Raw genomic sequence first — 23,703 nt, 5'->3', positions numbered from 1 at the left:
AACTTAATGTTCAAAGAAATACACAACTTTCCTTGCTTCTTTAACACAGGGGCAAAAACATACCTAAAAGCACTCTTTTTTCAATAGGCTGTGTTGTTTTTTTTCCAGCTGGCAAACCTCCAAAAGAGGACGCTGTAAAATGGATGTGTTTTTTCAGCCCTCTTAAAAAAATGTTTTACATCTCTTTGTGTGGAGACCTGACCACCTTTTGTGTTCTGCCTGAAACTGGGTTGATGTGAGCTGTTGTAGTTGTACTATTGGGGACTTGGGGAAGCATTTTTGCAGATTCTTGGTGGGATTAAAGGGCAGTGATAAATTTTGGGGGACAATCTACAGAGAAATCACCCCATTATCTGAAACGCTGCTTTGTAAAGAACTAGGAGAGATGTGCCTGAAAGGTAAACAGGTTTTCAGTTACCATATAATGTCTCACAAAGTGTTTCAAAGCATGTTTTTAGCCATTTTAAAACTAAAACAAACTGCTGAGCAGATGGAGAAGCTCATCCTATAACTGCTTTTTCCTGTTTGTTTCTAGTTCCGAGATTATCCCCTAAAACACACAGGCCTAGGTCTCCAAGGCAGAGCAGCACTCCCATGGGACCAGCTCTGCCTTCTCCTCAGCCTGGTACAATTCCCACTGAATCTGTTGCCATGCCTGTTCCAGCTGCCTCTCCTACACCTGCCAGCCCTGCATCCAACAGAGCAGTCACCCCTTCCAATGAAGGTAAATGGCCCTCATTAGTTTGCAAATATTCCCTATCCCAAATTCCTGACAAGGAATTTGCCTAGGCAAGAGCAGAGCTGCTTGCTGAATGATGGGAATACTTAGGATGCATGAAATTTTAGTGTGAGTTCCCATTTCTCCAGCTTTAAAATTAAGGTTAGAGAGAGGTTTTTTGAGAAGCCTTGATGCTTAGTTTATTGTGCCCTTAAGGAATATGGGTTTATAGGTGTCTGGCTTAATTGAGGATTTCTTTTTCCAAGCTGAGTTTTTGCCTCTTTTCTATATTAAAGAAATGCAGGGCACTGGTTTCAAAGAACACAGCAGAAGGGATGGGGAAAAAAACACATTCAGGAGCACAGTCAAATGCCTAAGAACTCTCAAATCTTTGTAGCATCCTGTATGAAGAGCTTGGACTGCTGAAAATAATTGGCTCTAAGTTTATAGTTTGTTCAGTCTAATTAAGGTTTTGTGCATGATGAGAGGAATGAGTTTAATTGGGTTTTTTTCATTTGACAGTAGGATGGGGAGGGAGGGAGGGTGATCCTCCAGGCACCAACTAGGTAGCAGGAAATGTGTAACTTAAAAGGTTTTTCAAGCTAAAAATGGTTAAATCTCTCCCCTGTTTCCCTCTTGCCTTCCCTTTCTGGTCACTGGAGTTGTGTATAAGAGAATAACTTTGGCAATTTCTTTTCCAGCTAAAGATACCAGGCTTCAAGACCAGAGGCAAAATTCTGCAGCTGGAAACAAGGAGAATATAAAGCCAAGTGAGACTTCTCCTAGTTTTTCTAAACCTGAAAACAAAGGTTTGTATCCAAAGCTTTCATGTACTCGAGTGCTGTAGGAATTGTGCACACTGAACCTGCTGTCCTGCCTGCTTTAATTGGCATTTTAAGGAAGCCTTGGAGGCAGTCTGGTGTTCTACAGTGATATTTGGTCATGTAGTTGTGAAGTGGCACTTTGAAATGTTGTTTGTGACTCATTCCATCAACACCAAGTGCAGAGATGCTCATGTGGATGGTGTGATTTCACTTGTTTTTTTTTTCTTTCCCCTCCCTTCTTTCTTTCCCCTGCTCACAGAGCTGCTTTTTAGCTGCCTTTGGACTGAAAGTGATTCTGCTTAGAGCTGTGCTCACAATACTTCTGAGCATCGTGGTCAGCAGAGCTTTTCCAACTGTGCTTTTTCCCTATTATGCCTTAGATTTGTTTGTCTCTGTAGCACTGTTTGTTCATTCAGTTCTCAGAAAACAAAATCTTTCCATGTTGTTAAACTGGGAACCAGATTCATTCATTCTCTTATTGGAGAGACTTTTAGGATGAGTCCAACCATAAAGCTCACCTTGCTCAGTGTTTCTCCTTCACTTGCTGTGTTTTGAAATGCTGGCACAGGCTGGCTTGGGGCTTTTGTTGCATTTTCTTTGTGTTCAGTGAGTTCTGCAGTCCCTGCACCTCGGGGCTTCTGCCTTGGTGTGGTGCATCAGAACTAAAGATAAATCAGTTATGTAATGCTCTGCTTTCACAGAGCCTTTCTGTGTGCTCATACACGTAGGTCATGGAATTGCACCAAATTAAAACCCCAAATAAAGCGCTGGATTCCATTTTTATATCTGCAAAACCATTCTCTTTCTGCAAATTTAGTAATGTGTATAAAACTTGTATTAGAAATGCTTGGACAATGTTGATCTTGTATTTGGCAGGTGTCTCTCCAATTGTTTCAGAGCATAGAAAACAGATTGATGATTTAAAGAAATTTAAGAATGACTTTAGGGTAAGTTTCTCTCTGTTAATGGTGTCATCATTCTCATGTGCATCCAGATTATTTTAATGAATTGAACACACTGCATATATTAGCAAGTCTTTATATTTTTGCTTAATTTATGAAAATATGTGTAAGAATTCATGTTAGGTATTGTAAAATCAATGCTGACTCTTGTTTGTATAATTGCCTAATGCACATAAATGTGAATATTGACTGTAGGCTGAAAACAGGACTTGAAACCTGTTTGATCATTAGGCACAAATAATCATCTCACACTCCATATGGAGGAGCTGTTGCAAAATTAAATGAAGAGCTTTGCAGAGGAAAATTGAAGATGAATTCATATTACTTATTTCCTGGTTATAAGGGTTTATTAAATCAAGTTAGCTTTTCAAGTGGTGCTGTTAAATCACTCAGGGGATGAGTCCGGAGGGTTGTCTAAAGCTTTCCTGTCACTCCCTAATCAACATACAGGTCACTTGAGTGCCTGAATTGCTCCTTACACAGTGCCAGCTTAAACACTGTCAGTGCCCATGGATTTCTTTCCTAGTAGAAATGGAAATGTGTGTTTTAAAAGGTCATTTCCAGATGATTGAGGCTTGTGGGACTGTTTTACTCTGTGTGTGTGACAGCATTAGATGGTCTCTCCTGAGTTTTGAATCAATTTACTGAATATATCCCTTGGGTTTTTCCAGTTACAGTCCAGTTCCTCTTCAGATGCAGTGGATCAGCTGCTAAACAAAACCCGAGAAGGTGAAAAATCAAGAGATGTAGTTAAAGAAAAGACAGAATCCACCCCTAAAGAATCTATCATAGAAGCTGGCAGTAACACCAACTCCAATGGTGGCAGTAGCAAACCCAACAGTCCCAGTATTTCTCCTTCCATGAGTAACAGCTCTGAGCAAAAGCGAGGCCCTGAGGTGACCTCCCAAGGTGTGCAGACATCTGGGCCTGGAAGTAAACAAGACAAAGAGGATAAAGAGGAGAAGAAGGATACTTCTGAGTGAGTAATGGTGCCTTTTGGAATAAGCACATCTTTATTAACATCAGGCCTCGTGTAGAAGTCATGACTGGGTGACACACTCCTGGCTCTAAGTGCTGTTACACAAGAGGAGCAACAGGGGAAGGGACTGCCCTGAAAGTCGTCTCCTGACTCAGTGCAGAGCTCTGGTCCTGTGGGTGCCTAGTTCACATCTAAAAGCTTATTTCAGTGTTTTCCTGGCTCACATGAGTTGTGGTATCAACTGGAAAACTTTTTTTGTGCAGTTGTAGTAAGAATCCCTCAATGAGAGTGGCTTTTTGCTTGCCATGAGGTGTTTGACTTCTCAGAAATCTGACTCACAGATGGAAATAAGGTGTTTCTTAAATTATTAACTGCAGATACTCCTGTAAAAGAATAACGCCCAACTGAATTTTTTGTTCTTTATGTTTAGGCAAGTTAGAAAATCAACACTTAATCCTAATGCTAAAGAATTCAACCCCCGATCTTTTGCTCAAGTAAGTGATTTGATGCTGTTTAACAATGCCTTTGAGTAGATCTTTATAAGCCAACTTTTTTCCTTGGAGGATCCTCAAACTAACCCTGCCATATCCATTGCTCACCTTTGTTTGTAGCCGAAACCTTCTACTACACCAACCTCCCCTCGTCCTCAAGCTCAGCCCAGCCCCTCCATGGTGGGGCATCAGCAGCCAACCCCCGTGTACACTCAGCCTGTTTGTTTTGCACCAAATATGATGTACCCGGTTCCAGTGAGTCCAGGCGTGCAGGTAAAGTGTTGCAAACTCCTCAACCCTTCACAGAGATCCTGAGGAAGCTGAGTAGATTTAGGAATCACAGAATGGGTTGGGTTGGGAAGGAACTTAAAGATCAGCTTGTTGCAGCTTGGGAGCTCTGAGTTAAAACAGTGAAATAGTTCAGCTTGTATTGCTCTTGTAAATATAAATCACCTTGTTGTTAAGTTTTGGCTGTGTAAATACTGACTTTTCCCAGTGCTCCCTCAATCTGGATGTTAAAACAATCCCAAACACTTGTAAATGCCAGCAGCCCACATTTATTGCAGATCTGTGCAGGTTTCCTCCCAGTCCTCCCAAGTATAGTCCCACTCTCTGCAGCTGTTTCTTTGTTTCCAGCTGTGTCCCACTGGTTTCTGGTTCTTGTAGGGATCACTGGGATTTCAAATCTAGCTCCATTATCATAGAATCACGGAATATCCCGAGTTGGAAGGGACCCACGAGGATCTTCAGCCCAGTTTTTGCACAGACACCCCAACAATCCCAACCTGTCCCTGTGAGAGCATTGTCCAAACCCTCCTGGAGCTCTGGCAGCTTTGGGGCTATGCCCATTCCCTGGGGAGCCTGGGCAGTGCCCCAGCACCCTCTGGGAGAAGAACCTCTCCCTGATACCCAGCCTAACCCTGTCCTGACTCAGTTTTATACCAAAAAGCTGCTGTGAGGCTGTCAGGTTGAGCCCAGTGCCTGCAGTAGCAGCAGTAGCATTCCTGGGCTGGTTGCTGCCAACCATCTGGTCTTAGTTGTGTGTCCATGCAGACTTAATGACACTGATCCAAGAAAATCTCATAGGTTAGGCAGAGTTCACTAAACCGTGTAACAGAACAGAGGGAAACACATCAAAGCTGAGTGGGGCCCCCCACCCCAGCACACAGTGAGTTTTTAAAGGAATATCATACCTTCAACTTCTTCTGTTTCAGCCTTTGTATCCTATTCCCATGACGCCCATGCCAGTGAACCAAGCCAAGACATATAGAGCAGGTAAAGGTGAGAATAATACTGCCTGTTTGGTTCTCAGTCTGCATGCAGCATGGCTAAATGACAAATGTTTGTGTGTTTTCTAATCCATGGTAATTTGGTTTCAGTCGATATTTTAAATGCTATTTTTAATAAAGGGAAGTAAGTGGAAATATTAATAGATCTTTAGATAAACTAATTCAGCCAAAACATGCCAGGTTTGAGTAATGGGGGGGTTGCTTGGTTTGGAATCCAATTTGACAAACAGGAAAATGTCTCTGTTACTTGGAGCACTAGGGTGAGCTGGTCATCTCCTGTATTTCATAAATATTACAGGTTTGTTTAAAGGGAACTTCTCTGCTGGTTTTCTGTACTGGTTTGCAGCAGTGCCCCAATGGTGCTTTAATAGAAGGTTTTTCAACAACATGCAGAGTCACTATTTCTTCAGGAAAAGATTGCTCTGCTGCTCTTCTGGAAAGAGCTGGTTCCAGTTTGTTCTTGTTCGTTCCTGCTGCCCCAGTGACTGAACAGCTGGACTGACAGTGACAATGCCATGTGTTTAAGTGACACCTGTGGCTGTGGAGTCACCGTGGGTGGGGAGATGTTCCCTGTGCTGGGCAGGGCAGTGAGGGAGTGCAGAAAGTGCAGCTCTTGCTGTGCTCCTGTTCCAGGGAATGCTGTAGCTGTGCCCAGTGAATGCATCTGCAGTGACAGCCAGTGCTGCAGGACAGCACCAGCACTGCAGCTCCAGTCACTGCAGGAGGAAATTGTTTCCTGCTGTTTAGAAACAAACAAGTGGCCTTTATCAACCTAGGGAAGACAAAACCCTGCAATGTTTTTCTGTGTTAAAACACAGTAACTTCACTGTGGCCTCACCCCTGAAATCTTCTGGTTGGTAACACTTTTAATCAGAAATACATTGCTGAGTGCTCACTTGCTGAGTGAGGCAGCTCCAATTCTGAATTTAAGTTCCAATATTTTCTGCATATCCACTTGTGTGCAGCACAGCCCTGAGAGAGCTGCCTGGGTTACAGCTCCGTGCCTTTATACTGTTCAGGTTGTCTTCTGTATTTACTTCTTTCTGTTGTTGATCTGCAGTGTAAATAAAATAATTAAGTGAACTTACTGATGTTTTCAACATTTCCCTCTCCTCTCCCTAAGGGAATTGGGGCATTGCCCCTGCAGTGGAGTTTTTAGGTGCTTGAGGTAGCTCAGTTAATAGTTGCAGCCTGACTGCAGAAAGCTGGAACCTTCCTGGAGCTCTCCTGGAGCTGCCATGCCCGTGCTTTGTAGGCTGAATCAGTTTGTTCCAAGCGAATTGGGTTCCCAGGAGAGCTCAGGTGATCCCACACTGCTCTGCTCTGTTCATCTTTCTTCCTTCTTAATTATTCCTACTCCTTATAGGTTCTATCTCCCTCAGTGTTGTCTGTGACCTAAAATTTGCTTTCTGCTGCCCTGAGGGGTAGCAGAGAACTCAAAAGATGTGAATACCTCGAGTTGTGTCTGCATGGAGCCCTTTATTGTGCTCTCCTCAGCCATAAGCATGAGTCATTTTTACATAAAGACTCAGATTTCCAGCTGATGGAACAGTGGCTGTGTCGTTCCCATAGAGGGTGAAAAAGCCTTTTAAAGGGGGCAGGATTAATTGGTTAATGTAGGTATCCTGATATAACCTTTCTCTTCCACTTCTGATTCTTGTCAGTCTTTATTTCTCTCCACCTTTCTTCCTTCACAAAAAGGCAGGGCTGAGTTTGTGGCTGTGGATATTCAGCCCAAGGGCAGTGATAAAAATCATGTGAAGAAGAGAAACTCTTCTTCACTCTGTTCCTTTTTGACAGAGCTCTAACCCATGGTTAAAGGTATGGGGTGAGGATATTCCCCGTGGTCCCAGTAACATTTTTATAATGTAGAACCTTTCAGAAAACTCCAGATTTTTTTCCTCTGTGTTTCTAACATGAGACAATTTTTGTTTTTCAGTACCAAATATGCCCCAGCAGCGGCAAGACCAACACCACCAGAGCACCATGATGCATCCTGCCTCAGCAGCAGGCCCTCCAATTGTAGCTACTCCACCTGCTTACTCTACACAATATGTTGCATATAGCCCCCAACAGTTTCCTAATCAGCCTCTTGTGCAGCATGTGCCACACTACCAATCTCAGGTAAGAGTCCTTTCCATGCTCCTGATCAATGCAAGCACAAATAATGAAGTGGCTCAGAGCTAAATAACCCCCTTGTGTCCAGTCCTAAGTCACCATGAAGAGTTTCTGTGTTCTGGAGCACACGTGGTGATCTTGGAATGTGCTTCAAAGCCTGCAACAAATTTTAAGGTCCTAATGAATTTTAATGTCCTAATGAATTTTAAGGTCAGTTTAGAAGTTGGCATTTATTATTGATATGGTTTTTTAGCTCTTTGAAGAATTTCTTTAGGTCGTGGCCAGCACATCTTCTGGTTAAGTGTTCTAAAAATAACTTACTTGGTGGACTGCTCTTACTTCAAAGGCTGTTAAATCTACATGTGTAATTGGATAAATGTATAAGCTTGGTGCATTATCAGAGTGGCAAAGATTGGATATGCCAATGTTTTTTGTCAGTTTGTAGCCCTTAAATTTTGGAAGCAATTGGGAAAATCACAACAGTGAGAAATGCTCAGCTCGCTCTGCGTTTGAGCAAGGCCGAGCTGCCTCTGCTTCGATCGCGACTGTTTAGATGACAAAAGTTTCTTTGCATTAATTCCCCAATTAACTGTGTGGTTTTTTTCCTCTGTTCTGCCTGCAGCATCCTCATGTTTATAGCCCTGTAATACAGGGCAACGCTAGGATGATGGCCCCACCAGCACACGCACAGCCGGGTTTAGTATCTTCCTCTGCAACACAGTACGGTGCGCATGAACAGACACATGCTATGTATGGTAGGAAACGTTTTGTGTTATATGTAACTTTTTAAGTCCTTACCTTGTGCAGGGGATGTATTTAATCTCAGCCTTCAGGCCATGGGTATCATTCAGTAGATGTGGTTTATATTTCATGAGGTGATGATGATGATGATGATGAGCAGAGCATTGAAAACTGAGCCAGCTGGTTCAAATGAAAACTCAAGTGTGCTGATTTCAGTAGGATACCAGTGACCAAGATGAGATTTCAACCTGGGAGCTGCTAAAGAATATCTGCTGAAAGAAGTTTGTTCAAGTTCTCTTGATGCTCTTGATACATCATCCCTTGTTTGTTCCTTGATTATAATTAGTACTTGTTTTATTGCAAGGTTATGACCTCAGTTTCAAACTTGACTTTAGTTCTGGCAACTAGTGAAATGCTGTCTTTATGATACTACTGGCAATATTAACAGTATGAAACACTGCTGTTTAAGCAAAATAAACCATGTGTTGCTTACCTTTCTCATTTGGTAAGTCAAGAATAAGTAAATGGAACAGCTCATGTATTCCTCTCACTCGGACAATTAGTCTCTAGCATTATCAGATGGGCATTTTTCACTTACAGTGAAGTGCTGAAAATGTGGGTTACCTTGTGACAAAAGTAAAATGTGCAAGAACTTTCTAAAGCATTATAAATGTATGATGAATCAAGGCCCAATTTGGAGGAAAAAGAGTTCACTGCAAAACATGCTATTGAAAGAGGTAGAGTCAAGGTTGTTTAAGGCTTGGAAATTGTCATAAAATGTCAAAACAGCAGATGGTCTCTTGAAAACATGGCATTTCAATACTTGTTATAGCATCTGAGGAAAAGTTTTATTGGGTCACGTATATTATTGACTTAGATTCTAATAAAAGATTTTCTGTACCTTTAGACATCTTTGTATGTTTTCGGGTGCTTAGTTTCACACTACTTAATGGAAGTCCATGACATGTCATGAAAACTTACAGAGAATCTGGAGTTTAGTGGGAAATTAATTCTGATTTTAAGAGGTGTCTTACCCGTCTGAAAACATTCCTGTCAGATCTCTGCAGTGGTGTGGTAACAGAGCTAAGAAACAAAAATAACTTATTTTGACACTTGGAGGAAGAACATTTGAGCTCATTTATGCTGAAGCTGAAATGGAAGTTACTTGTAGAGATTAATCTTTCTCTCTCAGGTCCTTGCTAATTGTATTACTTTGATCTTTTCAACTCCTGTGCTTGAGGTGTCCATGTAAACAGATCTTCTGTTTGCTTTTTGATTAGATTAAATAGAATTCCGATAAAGTGAATGATCAAAGGCTTTCAGGCCTTTATTGGTGAAAACCCTCCTCTCAAATTCTAATTAAAATAAAACCAAACATGAGATAATCTGAGATTTGATTCAGAATGGTTGCATGTGACTTCCTAGCAATTTCCCATTGTGCACCATCCTTATCTTCTGTAATCAGTGGGTTCTGCAGCGTTGAAGTACAAGCCCGTTGCCTTGCTTGGCTTTGATCAGATGTCTGTATAGTTTTTTTCACTGATATTCTAACTTACAACTGTTAGATCTCATTTTGTGTTGGTTTTGCAGCTTGTCTGTTGTAGATATGTGACTACCTGCCAGTGCAAACAACTAAGTTGGGTCAAACTTGAGAATTCTTTGGTATTTCCTGCCATGTAATTAAATATTACTTTCCCAAGAGCACCTAATTTAACAGAAATGGCCTGTCCTCCTGTGTTCTTTCAAGTAGCTACTTGGTGACTCTTCTAAATGTTCTCTCACCTGCCAGTAAATGATGGAGTGCTTGAAATTTTTGTTACTGAAACCATTCAACCCAAGAGGATCATGAACTCCATGTGATAGACCTTTTTGAAGGGTGTGTTCTTGCCCCCGTGCAGGCGTGTTTAGAACATGAACGGTCTCAAATGTACCCTTCACCTTCCAAGGTGACAGTGACACATGGAATGACTCCTGATGTTCTGCAGCACCCTCTCAATTCACTTTTTTGCAAGTCTTCCATGTGCTGAGTGCCTGAAGACCTGGCCCAGATGGACTGTGCTTCCTCAAAGTGTGTCCAGCTGTAACGTGTCCACTTCAGCTTCCATTTATCCATGTGTGGGAAAAGGCAGGAATGCCAGAGGTGACCAATCTGAGCTGCTTGTGGAGCTAAAGAACATCATGTTGGAATTGTTCACATCTGACTGAGTGACTATAAGAAAATATCTATAACTTATGCTCTGTCTTTTGGGAATCTTTAAGTTTACCCACATTTGAACTGAATATACCTGTGCACTTTGATTCTGGTCCTCTTTTAAAAAATAATTTGAAAGTACAGAATAACAACTTCCTGAGAAACAACCACCGCTGCTGCTTTTGATTTTACTCAAACAATTTCCCTTTTGGCTCTTTAAAATTGCTATCTGATTTTTAAAAAATATATTATTACTTCTTTTTAGCACTGATATCAGGATTCAGTGGGCCACGCTGCCCTTTTACCCTTAGAGGTACTGGTGCTTGCTTTGAGTTATTCCTGCAAAATTCACTCAGTTTTTCTCCTGCATATGTGGTAGAGAGAAGATGTCTGCAAGAGCTACTGTGCTGAGACCTGGGGGTTGGGGGGAAACTGCTTATCAAGTATTCCTAAGGTGTGAAATGTTTTCTGGTAAGATCTGAAACTCCACCTTCACTAATGGTTTGGGACGAGTTGAAAGTCTGTGGCAAATAGTAACAGCCTGGCAGCCAAGAGAAATTCCTGTGGATTTAGGGGAGCCACCCTCTCTGCCAAAAGTTTGGGGTTGTTTTCTTTCCTGTCTTGTGAAGAGATAGCTGAATCCAAAATACATACGGTGACCTACACTTGGTGATAAGCACTCTTCCATTTTTAAAGAAAAGTACTTTTGTCTAATGCTGTTTAATGGGATATTCCTGCACTTCTGGGATTTCCTTGCCAGTTCACAGTGTCACAACCCAGCTGTTGCCAAGAGAGAGAAGCAGAGCTGCGTGGTCCCAGTAACCCCAGCTAAAGACAGAACAGAGGAGTGTTCAGATCACTGGGGTTTTCCCCTCCAAATGGGGAAGGACAATGCCCAAACAACTTTCTTCCCAGCCAGACGGTAACAAAGTCTGTGACACTTCAGCTGCACAGCCGCCTGTGCCCAGGAGAGTTTGAAATGTGACACTTTTTACCTGCCACACGGCCCACCTGGAGGTGTCATCCTTGCCCTGCTCAGCTGCACCTTGGGTTCAGAAGGTTCTGTGTGTGTCTGGCAGCTGCTGGCTCGGGGTGGCCTCCCAGTCCCTGTCCTTGGGCTGCTGGAGTTTGTTGGCCACGCTCCCAGTTTGGCTCCTGTGTCACACAAAGCCCAGACCAGGCTTCTGCTGCTGGTAGAAAATTTGGTTACCGAGTAGAGGGTGGATCTGTCCATTCCTGTGACAATGAACTTGTGTTAGTTTTCCATGTGGCTGAATTGTTTCCAGATAATTGGAGTCCTCTGAAAAACTTAACTTTTGTGTTTAAGAACTTGTGTAAAACCAGACCTTGGTTTTATACAGATGCATTTCCTGGTTTTTGTGCTCTCATTGCTGTCTTCATTCTCCCTTCCCCTTTCCCCTTCTGCATATGTTTTACTGGTCTGGTGTTGTCTCTAACTTTATCTGGTTTCTGTCTCAGCAGTAGAGTAAATTCTATTCCCCTGATAGTACAATGGTGGATATAATATAAACTTCAGAGGATTCTCCAGGGACTAAGAGTGAACCAGTCACCAAAGTTGTCTTGGAACTGTTCAGAATGGCAGTGCTATAGCTGAAAAAGCAAGGGCCAGTTTCTGCTCTAGTATAATTGCATTTTAACCTTCTTGTTACAGTGGACAGTAATAGACCATGAATTGACATAAAGTTTCTTTTTGTGTTAATTAAGAACTGCAGACCTCAGTGTCACAGTTAAGAAGGAAGGCTTACTTGAGACTTGTGTTTCATTTCCACTCATTTGTAAAATGAAATATCCAGCTCTAATAGCAGCTAAGTAAATAAAAATATCTGCATGGTTCTAGAGTCTTCAAAAAAATTTAAAAAAAATTTAAAACTGACACTGACCTTTCCAGAAGATGGGAAGTATGCACGTGGCAAGAGGCTAATTTACCTTTCTATTTCCCAAATTCAGCATGTCCCAAAATACCATACAGCAAGGAGACAGGCCCTTCTTTCTACTTTGCCAGTGAGTTGGGTTTTTTGTACTAATTTTGATTGTACAGAAAAGCACTTTCTAAAGAACCAGATGTTAAAGGAATGGGACGTGTTGAGGGAATAAGTTTCCTTGCACCAAACCAGGATGTGGAAAACACAGGAAGGTTCCTCTCAGTGGGCAGGGAATGGAGTTTTGGAACAGATTTATGTGATCACAGGAAGCTGAGTTGTCAATTCTTCAAAAGTTTATTTTGAATATGGAATAATCCGACTTCACTACCCAATCTTTTCATCTGCAGCCAGAAGTGGGCTCTAAGAAATCCTTCCCTGGGAGGGTGGGGAGGCCCTGGCACAGGGTGCCCAGGGAAGCTGTGGCTGCTCCACCCCTGGCAGTGTCCAAGGCCAGCTTGGATGGGGCTTGGAGCAGCCTGGGACAGTGGAAAGTGTCCCTGCCCATGGTAGGAGGGAACAAGATGATCTTGAAGGTCCCTTCCCACCCAAACCACTCTGTGATTGTGCAGCCTCTGTTTAAAGCTGTGGGAGCTGCCTTGCACCCTTTCATGAGCCAAACACGATTTTTACACCTGACCAGCTTCCTAAAAGGAGAAGTAGCTTGGGCCTCATCCCTTTAAAAAGCTCAAATTTTGAGCCCCTGGGAGGAAATAACTCAAGTTGCAGCCGAGGTAGAGGAAATTTTCTGTACAGCTGCCATTGAAGGAGTGCTGGGAACAACTTGTGGTCATGATTATATGACAGGGATGAGATGAGGGCTCCTTGGCTGGTGAACTTTTATCAGTTCCATTCCCTGGCTCAGGTGGGGCTGTGCTGGTGACCAGCATCACTGGAGGCACTGGGAAAGGGACTGGACACAGCAGCCTGGTCCAGCTCATCCACACTTCCCAGGAAAAGCAGAGAACTGCAAAGTTCTGCCTTGTGTGCTGGGGTTCAGCAGCTGCTTTGAGGAAGCTGAGGTTTGAGGGGGGTGCTTGCAGGATGAACTCTCACCCAGGACATGGGAAAGGAGGAGTTGCAGTCTCAGGGTGTTTCTGTTCTTGCTCCTGTCCTGCCGTGGCACTTGTTGCTGTGTCTGTCTGTAAGTCTGTGCAGCCCATGCCAGGCACTCTCCTGTTTGGTTTGGTTTTTTTTTTGTTTGGTTTGTTGTTTTTTCTTTTATTTTCTTTTTTTTGCATTAGCTCATGCAAGAGGGATGTGAGAAAAACCACTTGTTCTCCAAAAAACTCCTCTGGAGCAGATTTCCTGTGTTTCTTGTGCCACACTGGTTGTGCCTGAGCAGGGGCTGTAGGGTGCTGACCTGTGCTGTGTTCATGCCTCTTGGTTTGGTGCACTGAAATCACTTCAATAACCTCGTTCCTTTCTTGGATTATCTTTGAAGTGAAGTCCACTCTGCCTGTGTAAAATGACTTCTTGAAATGTTTGTATGATGAAAGAAATATTTGCTATTTCTTTGCTTCCTACCATTCAGGTCTTTTAAATGTAGTTATCCTCACCATCTTACTGGCTCTGGTAATAGTTTTGAAGTTTATTCACTGGTCAGTTCTTGAAAAATAGGCTCTTCAATTCATCTTTGGACCATGACCAACACTGACCACCATTGGCACCATTGAAATTCCAGGGAAAAGACAAAATTACAAAATGACACGATGTGGTTTCACGTATTCCCTTGTAGCTGGGAGTTCTGCTTGATTTCTGCTGCTCTGACCTCTTTTGATTTCAGCTCCTTTCTGTGGGTTCTGTGGCTGACTACTTCTTGTTTGCTCTCAGAAATGGGGTGCAGTTCTGTAGAGTTGAATTTAGTAATTCAGTCCCTGTGATTTTTTTTTTTTCCCCCTATTCCGTGACTGAGTCGCTTCCCTCCCCACGTGTCCCTGCCAGGTCAGTGCAGTGAAATATCTCACATGAGAAGCAATTTCATTAGAAAGATGCAGAAATGAAGCAGGTCAGCCCAGGCAAAGGAATTTAAGGCATAAAAGGTGAGAAACCCAGTGTATTTGTGCTGGAATGAGCTGAGTGACTTGCAGTAAGGTGTGTCCTTTCCTAGAGCTTTCTTGGTACATTCTCAGATAATAGGTGGCCATTTGGAAAATCTCCAAAATACTGGGGAAAAATGTTGGATAATGGGTCTTTTTTTTTTTTTTTTTTTAAAACCTCCTGTCTTGTCTTATTTGCTGTTAATTTGTGTAGTGAGCTGTTTTGATGACCAGGCAAAAATTCCTTTTAAAAAAATCCCAGGGAAAGTGTTTTAGTTCTGGCTGAGCAGGTGAATTTTTCATGACTTTTACAAGACTCCTTTGACAGCCCTGCTGCTCTCAGAGATTTCATTGGCTTGGCAGGAATTACTTGCACTAACTAAACATGAAAAACCACTTTCACTGCTGGAGTTGGAGTCTGAGCTCTGGTTTTGAACTGGGAATGCATTTCAGACCTGCTGAGTTGTTCTTGGTTTGTGTGCAGGGACTGGCCAGGATTTAGAGAAGTGCCCAGATAACATTTTTAAAAGGTACTTTTAATATTACTATTAAAACATAATTTGCAGCAGCATCTGAAGTGGTTTGAAGCTGTACAAATTTGGTCATTAGGGTGGTCTGCAAAAGACAAAATGAAGGGAGAGGAGAAACTAGAGAAATAAATATTCTTCAGTGTGAAAAAGTGCAGTGCTTCAAATCCAAAGCTGTGGATAAAATATGAGGTGGTTTTAGAAGAGCTGCCACTATGACAAAAACCTGATCCTCCCCCTGGTTTATATCTATTCTTTAGGGTGCTATTCCTTGGCTTAACTGGTATCTTAAGAGAGAAATTCCTTATTGTGAAGTTTTATTGTAGAAATATCTGCTTCAGAACAATTGAGTTTATTCTCTCTTGGCCATAAAGAATCTAAAGATGAATTGCACAAATGGTTTAAGGGAGTCCCACATTATTTTGGGAGCTCTTAACAAGTAATGTGGGAATCCTTGAGTATCTTACAACTTAGAATTAAATTTCATATACATTTTAAAGCCTCTTGAATGGAGTTGGAGTTAATTTGTAGTCAGGCTTGCCAGCTCTGTGGCTGAGGCACTGGGAGCATTGCTGGTCTAACGTGCCTTTGGCAAGCAACTAATCCCTCCTTCCATTTATTTCTATTACTTTGACAAAGGTAATAATTTCTGCCCTTCTTCAGAGTGTATCATCTAATAATGAGGTTGAGAAATTCTCCTCCTGTAGAAAGACATAAACTTGGTAGTGTAAAAACGATCAGTGTGTCCACTGATAATTTTGGTGTCATCAGAGGAGAGATGTCTGAAAGTCAAGTAGGAACGTGGCAGGGATGCTGCTGCAAAATACATTTTAGTAGTGATACCAAAAAAAAAAAAAAAAATCAAAAATCCTCGGATTTAAAGCATAACAAAATGCTGTGGCAGAAGATCCTGCTGCTTTTGACAGTGTGCTTAGAAAATACTGAGGTGTTTTTGAAACCCCTCTCAATCAGGAAGTCTCAGAGTGTACAATTGTGCTTGCACATGTGGATAAGAACATTAGGATCAACTCCAGGCTGCAGGAATTTAGTTCATCTGCATTAATAGCCTGAAACTGCTCATCACTGCTCGGCCATTTGCTCAGTGAAGATTTAATGGAGCTTGCCAGGGATTAAGTTAAATGTGGCAGGCAGTTATTTTCTAAAGGAGGAACCTTCACATGGGAGAAAAACCTCAATTAGGCAAAAATATCCTGGCTCTCTGTATTCTGGTGAGTTGGAATGTATTAGAACTTGGATTTGTAAGGTTTATAGCAAACCAGACTAGAGGAAAGCTGCAGTGGCCACCAAGATAATGCCATCGTTTAACACCAACCCCATTAAAAAAAAATATAACCTGATAGATACTCATCAGTAATTAACTTCAGAACAACCAAAAGGCACCAAAACAAATAAAGAACAGTGGAAGGAAATACTGAGCAGCAGGTTGATAGTTTTCTTTGGCTGTTTGCTTTTTTTTAGCACTTTGTCAGCAAAACTCTCCTTGGTCTTTCAGGCTGTGACATCAGAGGGATTAACACGTGTTGTCACACACAGAAGTAGCTGCAGACACAGCCTGGTTTTGTTGCACAACACCTAAAAGAAATTAGGGGAGACATCCTCATTTTTAGGGTCCTGCTTTCCCCTTGCATGCTTTGTGTTGAAAGGAAGACTTGTTGTCACTCTGGCTTTTCATACTTGCTTAGATGCCCTCAAAAGTTCAAAAAGAAAAATAGGATTTAATGTGGCCCATTTGAAACGGGACAGAGCAGGATCCAAGAAGGAACTTGATGTTTGTTGTTGGAGACTGGCACGGCTGTAGCAACAGATGTGGCTTCACTGGGGTGAAAGTTTTCTGTTGTTCAGTTTCTTCCTTTTTGGGAATTTTGTACCTTATTTGCTGCTGTTTCAAGGAATGAAGAATTCCGTGGCAGTGTTGGGAAGCTCACAGGATGGTGGTGATCCAGAACAGATTGGCCTCGAGGGCAGAGGCAAAATGGGTTATTTTAGCACAAGAAAGTGGCTTCAGCAAAAATCTGATGCTCAAGCAGCCTCAGTTTTTTCAGCTGTGGTGTGTTTATTTACTCTGGAGCACACGGGCAGAGTTTGTGCTTCCCTCTGACTGTTCTGTGAGAAATTTCCAGAAGAGTAGCATGGTGAGGTTAGCCAGGTATAAGGCCAAAGAATTTTTTTTGGATGGTGGAAATAAAAATGGCTCATAACACCTTTGAAAAGTATATCTCAGGAAATCCTAAATTGTATGAAAATTATAAATTTGATATTTAAAACCGGTCTGTTTGACAAAACAAAAGATGAAATACTGCTTTTCTCTATGTAGTATGTGTAACATTATCAAATTAGGGAAGATGAACTGTCTAATTATGGTTGTTTATAGACTTTCCTGCCAAACCAAACTACACAAAAGCAAGGTAAGATCATCAGCTATTTGCAAGATAAATACACTTTTTTTTGGAAGGGGGAGGGAATATATTTAGAGATGAGCCGTAGTGAAATCTTCAGGTGCAGGTGGTGACTTGATAGAGGTGCATGTCCTGTACCTGATGTTAAATATTTCTCTTTTTCATCCTAGTTTCCACTGGCTCACTTGCTCAGCAGTATGCCCACCCTAATGCTACCCTGCACCCGCATCCTCCTCATCCTCAGCCTTCTGCCACCCCAACTGGCCAGCAGCAAAGCCAACATGCTGGAAGCCACCCTGCTCCAAGCCCCGTGCAGGTAACACAGCCCAGAGCCTGAGTGGCTGCAAATTGTGTTTAATTGTGTTGAAGGGATTACAGCTGACTGGTGCTTGATGTTGATATATTGATTTCTCTGAGAGGAAAAAGTTGGAGCAGACTCCAACTGCTCATTTCTCCCTGTTCACAGGGGATGGGGGGATTTTTTAGTTTAAGGAAGGATCATAATTGTGTCAGTGCTTTCCTATGGGTGAAGTGGAAATAGCAGATAAATGCTGGGAAGAGTTTGATTGGGTTTTGTCAAAGCAGCTGAAAACAAAGTGGTCCTTGGAATGGTGCTGCATTCCTTAATTCCCTCCTGGAGCAGCTCTGGCTGTAGCTGTGAGGCACTCCCAGCTCCAGGTTCTCCATGGTTTTCCCTGGCAGTCTGGCTTCTGTTTGCCAGCAGAAGCTGAGCCTGGTGGGCTTGTAAAGAACTTCCCCCACCAGCACGGGCAATCCTTAAAATTCACCATTTACAGATTGGGAATTGAGAGCAGTTCCCCATTCCTTTCTCCTTAACGGGATCAATGCCATTCCTCAGCCCTAACCTAGATGATGTCTGTGTTTTCTTGCAGCACCACCAGCACCAGGCTGCCCAGGCCCTGCACCTGGCCAACCCCCAGCAGCAGTCGGCGATTTACCACGCAGGTTTAGCTCCAACCCCTCCTTCCATGACGCCAGGCTCCAACACGCAGTCTCCACAAAACAATTTTCCTACAGCACAACAAACAGTCTTCACCATTCATCCCTCCCATGTTCAACCTGCATATACCAATCCGCCACACATGGCCCATGTCCCCCAGGTAAACACAGTTTAACAACCTTCAAGACTAAATGTCTTAATGCCACAAAAGTTAGGACAGTCGGGCCTGCTGAAGTGATTGCCAATCTGTCACCTCTCAGCACAGACTTACCTGTTGTTGTTCTTTAGGTTTCTGTCTGTACATTGCCTTTAATTTAGAATTTGACACAGTGTGTTTGGACCTCAGCTTCCAACACCTAGTGCATCTGCAACTGTAGTTTAATGAAGACATCTTAAGCTGGCACTGCTACTGAAATAAATTGAGCTCTCTTCCCAGTTCCTGGCTCCCATCCTTGTCCCTGCCCCACCACTGTGCTCACAGAACTGCTTGGCCGTGGAGCAGACCAGGCTGGGGACACGATTCAGCTGAAATTTGCCTCCCCTACCCCCTTTTTAGGCTATTTCTTGGTCAAATCAGTTCCCTGCTCAGTCAGGTGCCTGATCCAGGAAGAGCTGGCATACAGAAAGGTTGGAGGTGGGAGCTGAGTGCAGAAAGGCTGAATTGCTGCTTTTGGTGGCAGTTTCAGGCTCTGCATCATAGACAAATTTTATACAAATCCATCCAGAAAAGGACATGATAGGATTTCCAGGGAGTAACAGGGCAGTGCAGGGAGAGAGGAGAGAGTTAAGGTGACTGCAGGACAATCCTTGCAGATAGAAGGCTCTGTGTGTGTGGGGTGTGTCTGGGGTGTGTGTGTGGTTCTAAATGAACTGCTTGTGCTGAAGATTCCCAAAGATTGTTGGGCAACCTAAAGCAACAGTCTTTGCTTCAGAATCAGAAAACTCACTTCTCTGAACTGCTCTCTTGTGGTCAGCTCCCTGAGAAGAAGGATTTGGGGAAGGGAAGCACATGATAGATTAATCAAGAGCTCCATGTAAAGCAGTGTGACACAGATTTTCTGATGATTACTAAATCTCCTGGATTTAGTGTCCTTTGTCAAGGAATGGGCAGTTCAATCAGTAATTTGCCTGCACAATTTCTTCTTCAGACCAAGAATTTGGTGTCTGCCTTCTCATACAGGTTAACAATAGTTTGGGATAAAGTGACTAACTGTGATTAGGGATGTTAATCTGACAGGTGTCCAGTCCCTTGCAGAATTTTGATAAAATCTTTGCTTTGGTCCCTGGGACAGTCAGTTAAGCCAATAAATCAATAGTTCTTTAGGAATCGTTTTACTGATGTTGAATTTTTAGCTTTTTGATGCTCTTAGGCTTTTGATTTCTCTGCTTTCTTTGGGGAGAGGATAAGGAGAGGGTGGCCAAAGCTGATGATTGCTGTGGCATCTTGGCACGTCCTCCCCTTCTCTGGTTTCTGCCAGAAACAAGACTCCTGCTCTGCTCTGGTGTGAAGGCACTGCTGTGAATGCCTGGGTTGTGTTTAGGCTTAGTGGCATGTCCAGTGCTCTGATTTGAAACATCAAACATTTGCTTGAAGGCCGTGAAAGGGTAAAGCTGTGCCTGAATTGTGCCCTGGCCAGGCCAGGAGTGCAGGATGTGACCATTGCCTTCCTTTCTGTGTGCCAAGCAAACCAAATTCAACAAATCAGATGCAACTTCGAGTCAGAACTGACTGCTCAGGCAGGATTTTTAGCAATCACAGACAAAGCCTGCCTTGCCCTTGATTTTAACTTGTGCAGTCTCTTCTGCAATTTTTTTAGAACTGAAGCTGCAATTTGTGATATTTACACCAAACTAATTGGCTTTCCCAATGAAGTAGTTCCCTCAAAAATCTCTAGTGAAGGAATAACTACAGTTCTGTCAGAAGTTTTAAATGCATGTAATTATTCCATCGTGGGGAAACTAATCACTGGATTTAATAGTTTTTTAGCAGCCTCATTCCCAGCTTCTAAACACAATTCTGAAATACCACGTAGTAAGAATTTCAGTCAGGCCAACACAGGGGATCAGTCCCAATTTCCCATCAGGTTATCAGATGAATCTTTAGCTGGAAGATATCTCACTTGAGAACCAGTACTTTAAAATTCATTACAGAGTGCTGTCAGCTGCCAATTTGCAAAATGTTTGAGCCACAGCAGAAAAATTTTATCCACTGTGTGTATTGACTCCAGCTGCTCTATGAATAGCTGCTTTATAATGATGGCTTCTACAATAGCATGTTTGTCAAAGTCAACGTGGAGCCAGTCCTGGGAGGTATTTCTGTTCCACAGCCTGATCTCCTAAATCTTTTTTAGAGCAAGAGTGAGATTTGAATTGCAGTTCCTGCCTTTAAAGGCTTCTGGGGTGCTACTAACACGTGCAAGTCTGATCAAAGAGTTTGGGAATGTCTGTGATGAGTCAAGTAACCCTTTTTGTCTTTAAGAAATAAAATTCTAGCCACTACCTGCTATCTGTCTTTACTGGCATGGGAGACCTGTGAGGCTGCAATTCTGGGATATGGTAGAAGGACAAAGCAAACCTTAGGTACAAATGATGGGGTTTTGGGGCATTTTTTTTTTCCCCCAGGAGAAATCCACTGAGAGCTCTGAGTTCCTTTGTGCTTTTAAGAAATAATTGTTTGCTAGCTTTTTAAATAAAATAAACTGATGACCTCTAGAGACATGAACTGCTCTGAGCTAAAGAACCCACCGAGTTCCTGAACTTATTTGCCAGAGGTGATCAGCCATGGGAAGGATTAATCTCCTTTTCCACTGAGACTTAGCCCTGATTGCTCAGATTACACAAGAACTGCGATGAGCTGAACTGGAAGCAGAACAAAGCTGCCCTGAGAGTGTGAAGGGATGAAATCACTCATGTCAGGAGGACTTGGCTGAGCACTGTGTGGGCACAGGTCACTGGAGAGGACAGGGAGGTTCCCAGGGCAGGGAGCCAGGAGAGAACGTGGGGTTGTGCAAGGAGAGAGCTGGGGAAGGGATGCCAGACTCCCAGTGCCTGTGAAGTTCCTATCTGTACCCTCTAGGAAGTGCTTTGATCTAGGTGACTAACAGAAATGTTTTGAAGATTTGTTGCTGAATTGTTTTTTTTTTATTTTTTTAATACCCCCTGTTTAATGCTGGCAAAACGGCTAAAATCGAGAACGCAACTCAGAGCCAGCAGTAAGAACTTGAGCCCTTTTTTTAATTATTATTTTTCCTTTTTGTTGTTATTATTATTATTTTTTTTTTGTGTGTTACAACCTCTGCCTTAACTTCTAACCTAGTTAAAAAAAAAAAAAAAAAAAGAAAAAAAAAACAACAAAAAAACCCTAAACAAATGAAGAGTAAACCCTCCGGATTTGCAGCCGGAGCAAACTTTCGCCAGTCATGTGGCCAGGAGTTGCTGCCTCCTTGTGACCATGATACTAAAGAGCTCTTTGTTTCAGGCTCATGTACAGTCAGGAATGGTTCCTTCTCACCCAACTGCCCATGCTCCAATGATGCTAATGACGACACAGCCTCCCGGTGGTCCCCAAGCCGCCCTCGCTCAAAGTGCACTACAGCCCATTCCAGTCTCGACAACAACACATTTCCCCTATATGACCCACCCTTCAGGTGAGGAGTGTGTGCCCGGGAGACCTGCACCCTAACTGAGCCAGGTCGAGGAGTGAGAACTGGGAGAAACCAGATATTTTGGGGAAAAAAAAATAAAATTAAAGCAACAAAAAAAAAAAAAAAAAAAAAGACTCAACCAACCTTAAGATGTCCTTGTGTTTCTCAGCTGTGCTTTGGCAGCCTGGAGGAGCGTAGGTTTAGCTGGTGAGATGTACCTAATGCAGGGAATATTTTGCTTTTTCTCTAGCTGGAGTAGAGAAAAGTAAAGTGTGAGACACTGGCACTGTGGGACTGAGTTTTCCAGGTGTTGCCGTGGATTTGCCGTGGGGGATGGACCGTGTGTCGTTTATAATGATCAGAGCTTTGATTAAATCTGGAGGGCAGGAGTGAAATGTTGTGTGGGGGTAGGGCTGCTGTTAAAGTGACAACTGTAATTAAACTTGAATTCGGAGTAACATTCTGCAGCTTTACTTTGGGGGAAAAGTTGGAGTTGTGTGACTTCTTTCCGCTTTAAATTTAACCTTATTTAGGTTTCTTTGATTATTCAAGTTCAAACAGCATCTGAACTTCTAGAGTGATGTAGTTTTTACCTGATGTTTCCTGGGGAATGTGTGAGCAGAACAAAGCTGCTTTCTGAGGGCTTAGGTAGGACAAAAGTAAAAAAAAAAAAAAAAAAAAAAACATCCCAAGGACATCTTGATGTGCAGGGTTTTGTTTTGTTCTCTAAAAAAATAAAAGAAAAAGAGAAAAAAAATAAAAATAAAAGAAAGTTGAGCTCAGTAGTTGTCCTGTGACCACTTTACTAGCAAACTGTTGTGTGGCTTGCCAATTTATTATTTACATTTGAACTTTTTTTTTACAGTACAAGCCCACCACCAACAGCAGTTGTAAGGCTCATCTGGAATAACTGAAAGGCTGGATACCTTTTGTAGGCCAAATACCCTCCTTCTACTGCTTCTGCCAACTGGAAGCACAGAAAACTAGAATTTCATTTTATTTTGTTTAAAAAAAAAAAAAAATTTGATTTCTTGTAACATCCACTAGGAATGCTAACAGTTCATCTTGCAGTGGGAGAGATTCGGACTGAGTAGAGGCATTTAGGAACTTGTGGGCTATTCCATAATTCCATGCACTGTATCTGAGTCCTGCAAGTGCCCCAACTCTGCTTGCTGAAAACTGGAAGTTATTTATTTTTTAATGACCCTTCAAAGTTATGAACTCGTCAGCTAGCAAAAGAAGTAACAAGAGTGATTCTTGCTGCTATTATCACTAAAAATCAAGACTTGGAGATCCCTTTTACTTCTAACTAAACTTGAAACAGGTTCAGTAAAAAAAAAAAAAAATTCTAATCGTCAAACGGATGAGTTATTATTTATAAATCACGTTTGATGAGATAATCACTATCGTGAGACAGTGATGTAACTTTTAAGTTAAGAAAACTTTTACTTTGTAGATAATATAAAATAAAAACTTAAAAAAAAAATTAAAAAATAAAAAAAGTTTTAAAAACTGACCCTCCTCGGTGTTTGTGTGGTGATTTTTGAGTCTCTGGAGCCAGGGTTTGCCCTGAGTCTGTTGTGTGCTGCTGCTGCAGGGGCATTGCAGGAATAAAGGAAAAGTTTGGGAATCACAAATTCAGTGCAGTTTTCTAACGAGGTTTTGTCTCCAGGTGATTTTATGTTCTGATCCCTCAGCCTTGGGCTGCTCTGGGTGGGGTCAGGAAAGGTCCTGGATGGGTCTTCGAGGTGGTGAAAGTGTAGAAATCAGTGGTGCTGCTGGAGAAGGAAAGGAAGGGTAAGAATTCCCTGGCAAAATGCCTTAAAAAGATGGGGAGACAAAGCTACCCCTGCTCCATGTGC

General features: G+C 42.4%; 1 protein-coding gene across 25 annotated transcripts in view; it reads left to right on the top strand.

Annotated features, from left to right (window-relative positions):
- Positions 1-23,357, top strand: part of ATXN2 (ataxin 2) — a 49,640-nt gene extending 26,283 nt beyond the window's left edge. For 4 of the 25 annotated variants that reach the window (XM_088176174.1, XM_088176179.1, XM_088176170.1 and 1 more), the window contains 13 exons: positions 536-724; positions 1,420-1,527; positions 2,419-2,489; positions 3,176-3,483; positions 3,914-3,977; positions 4,095-4,247; positions 5,189-5,255; positions 7,203-7,387; positions 8,004-8,136; positions 17,407-17,552; positions 18,130-18,357; positions 21,676-21,844; positions 22,707-23,357. In XM_088176174.1, coding sequence (XP_088032300.1) covers positions 536-724; positions 1,420-1,527; positions 2,419-2,489; positions 3,176-3,483; positions 3,914-3,977; positions 4,095-4,247; positions 5,189-5,255; positions 7,203-7,387; positions 8,004-8,136; positions 17,407-17,552; positions 18,130-18,357; positions 21,676-21,844; positions 22,707-22,735 — 1,850 coding nt within the window. In that variant the 3' untranslated portion in view covers positions 22,736-23,357. Of the gene's footprint in view, positions 1-535; positions 725-1,419; positions 1,528-2,418; positions 2,490-3,175; positions 3,484-3,913; positions 3,978-4,094; positions 4,248-5,188; positions 5,256-7,202; positions 7,388-8,003; positions 8,137-9,712; positions 10,484-12,281; positions 12,336-17,406; positions 17,553-18,129; positions 18,358-21,675 lie in introns of those variants that run through there. The other 21 variants (XM_088176172.1, XM_088176178.1, XM_088176169.1 and 18 more) reach the window with 12 other exon arrangements.
- The last annotated feature ends 346 nt before the right edge of the window (positions 23,358-23,703 follow it).

The sequence above is a fragment of the Sturnus vulgaris genome, chromosome 19, assembly GCF_052056855.1.
Source record: "Sturnus vulgaris isolate bStuVul1 chromosome 19, bStuVul1.hap1, whole genome shotgun sequence".
In the NCBI taxonomy this organism is placed as follows: domain Eukaryota; kingdom Metazoa; phylum Chordata; class Aves; order Passeriformes; family Sturnidae; genus Sturnus; species Sturnus vulgaris.
This window is presented reverse-complemented; position numbering and strand designations above follow the sequence as displayed.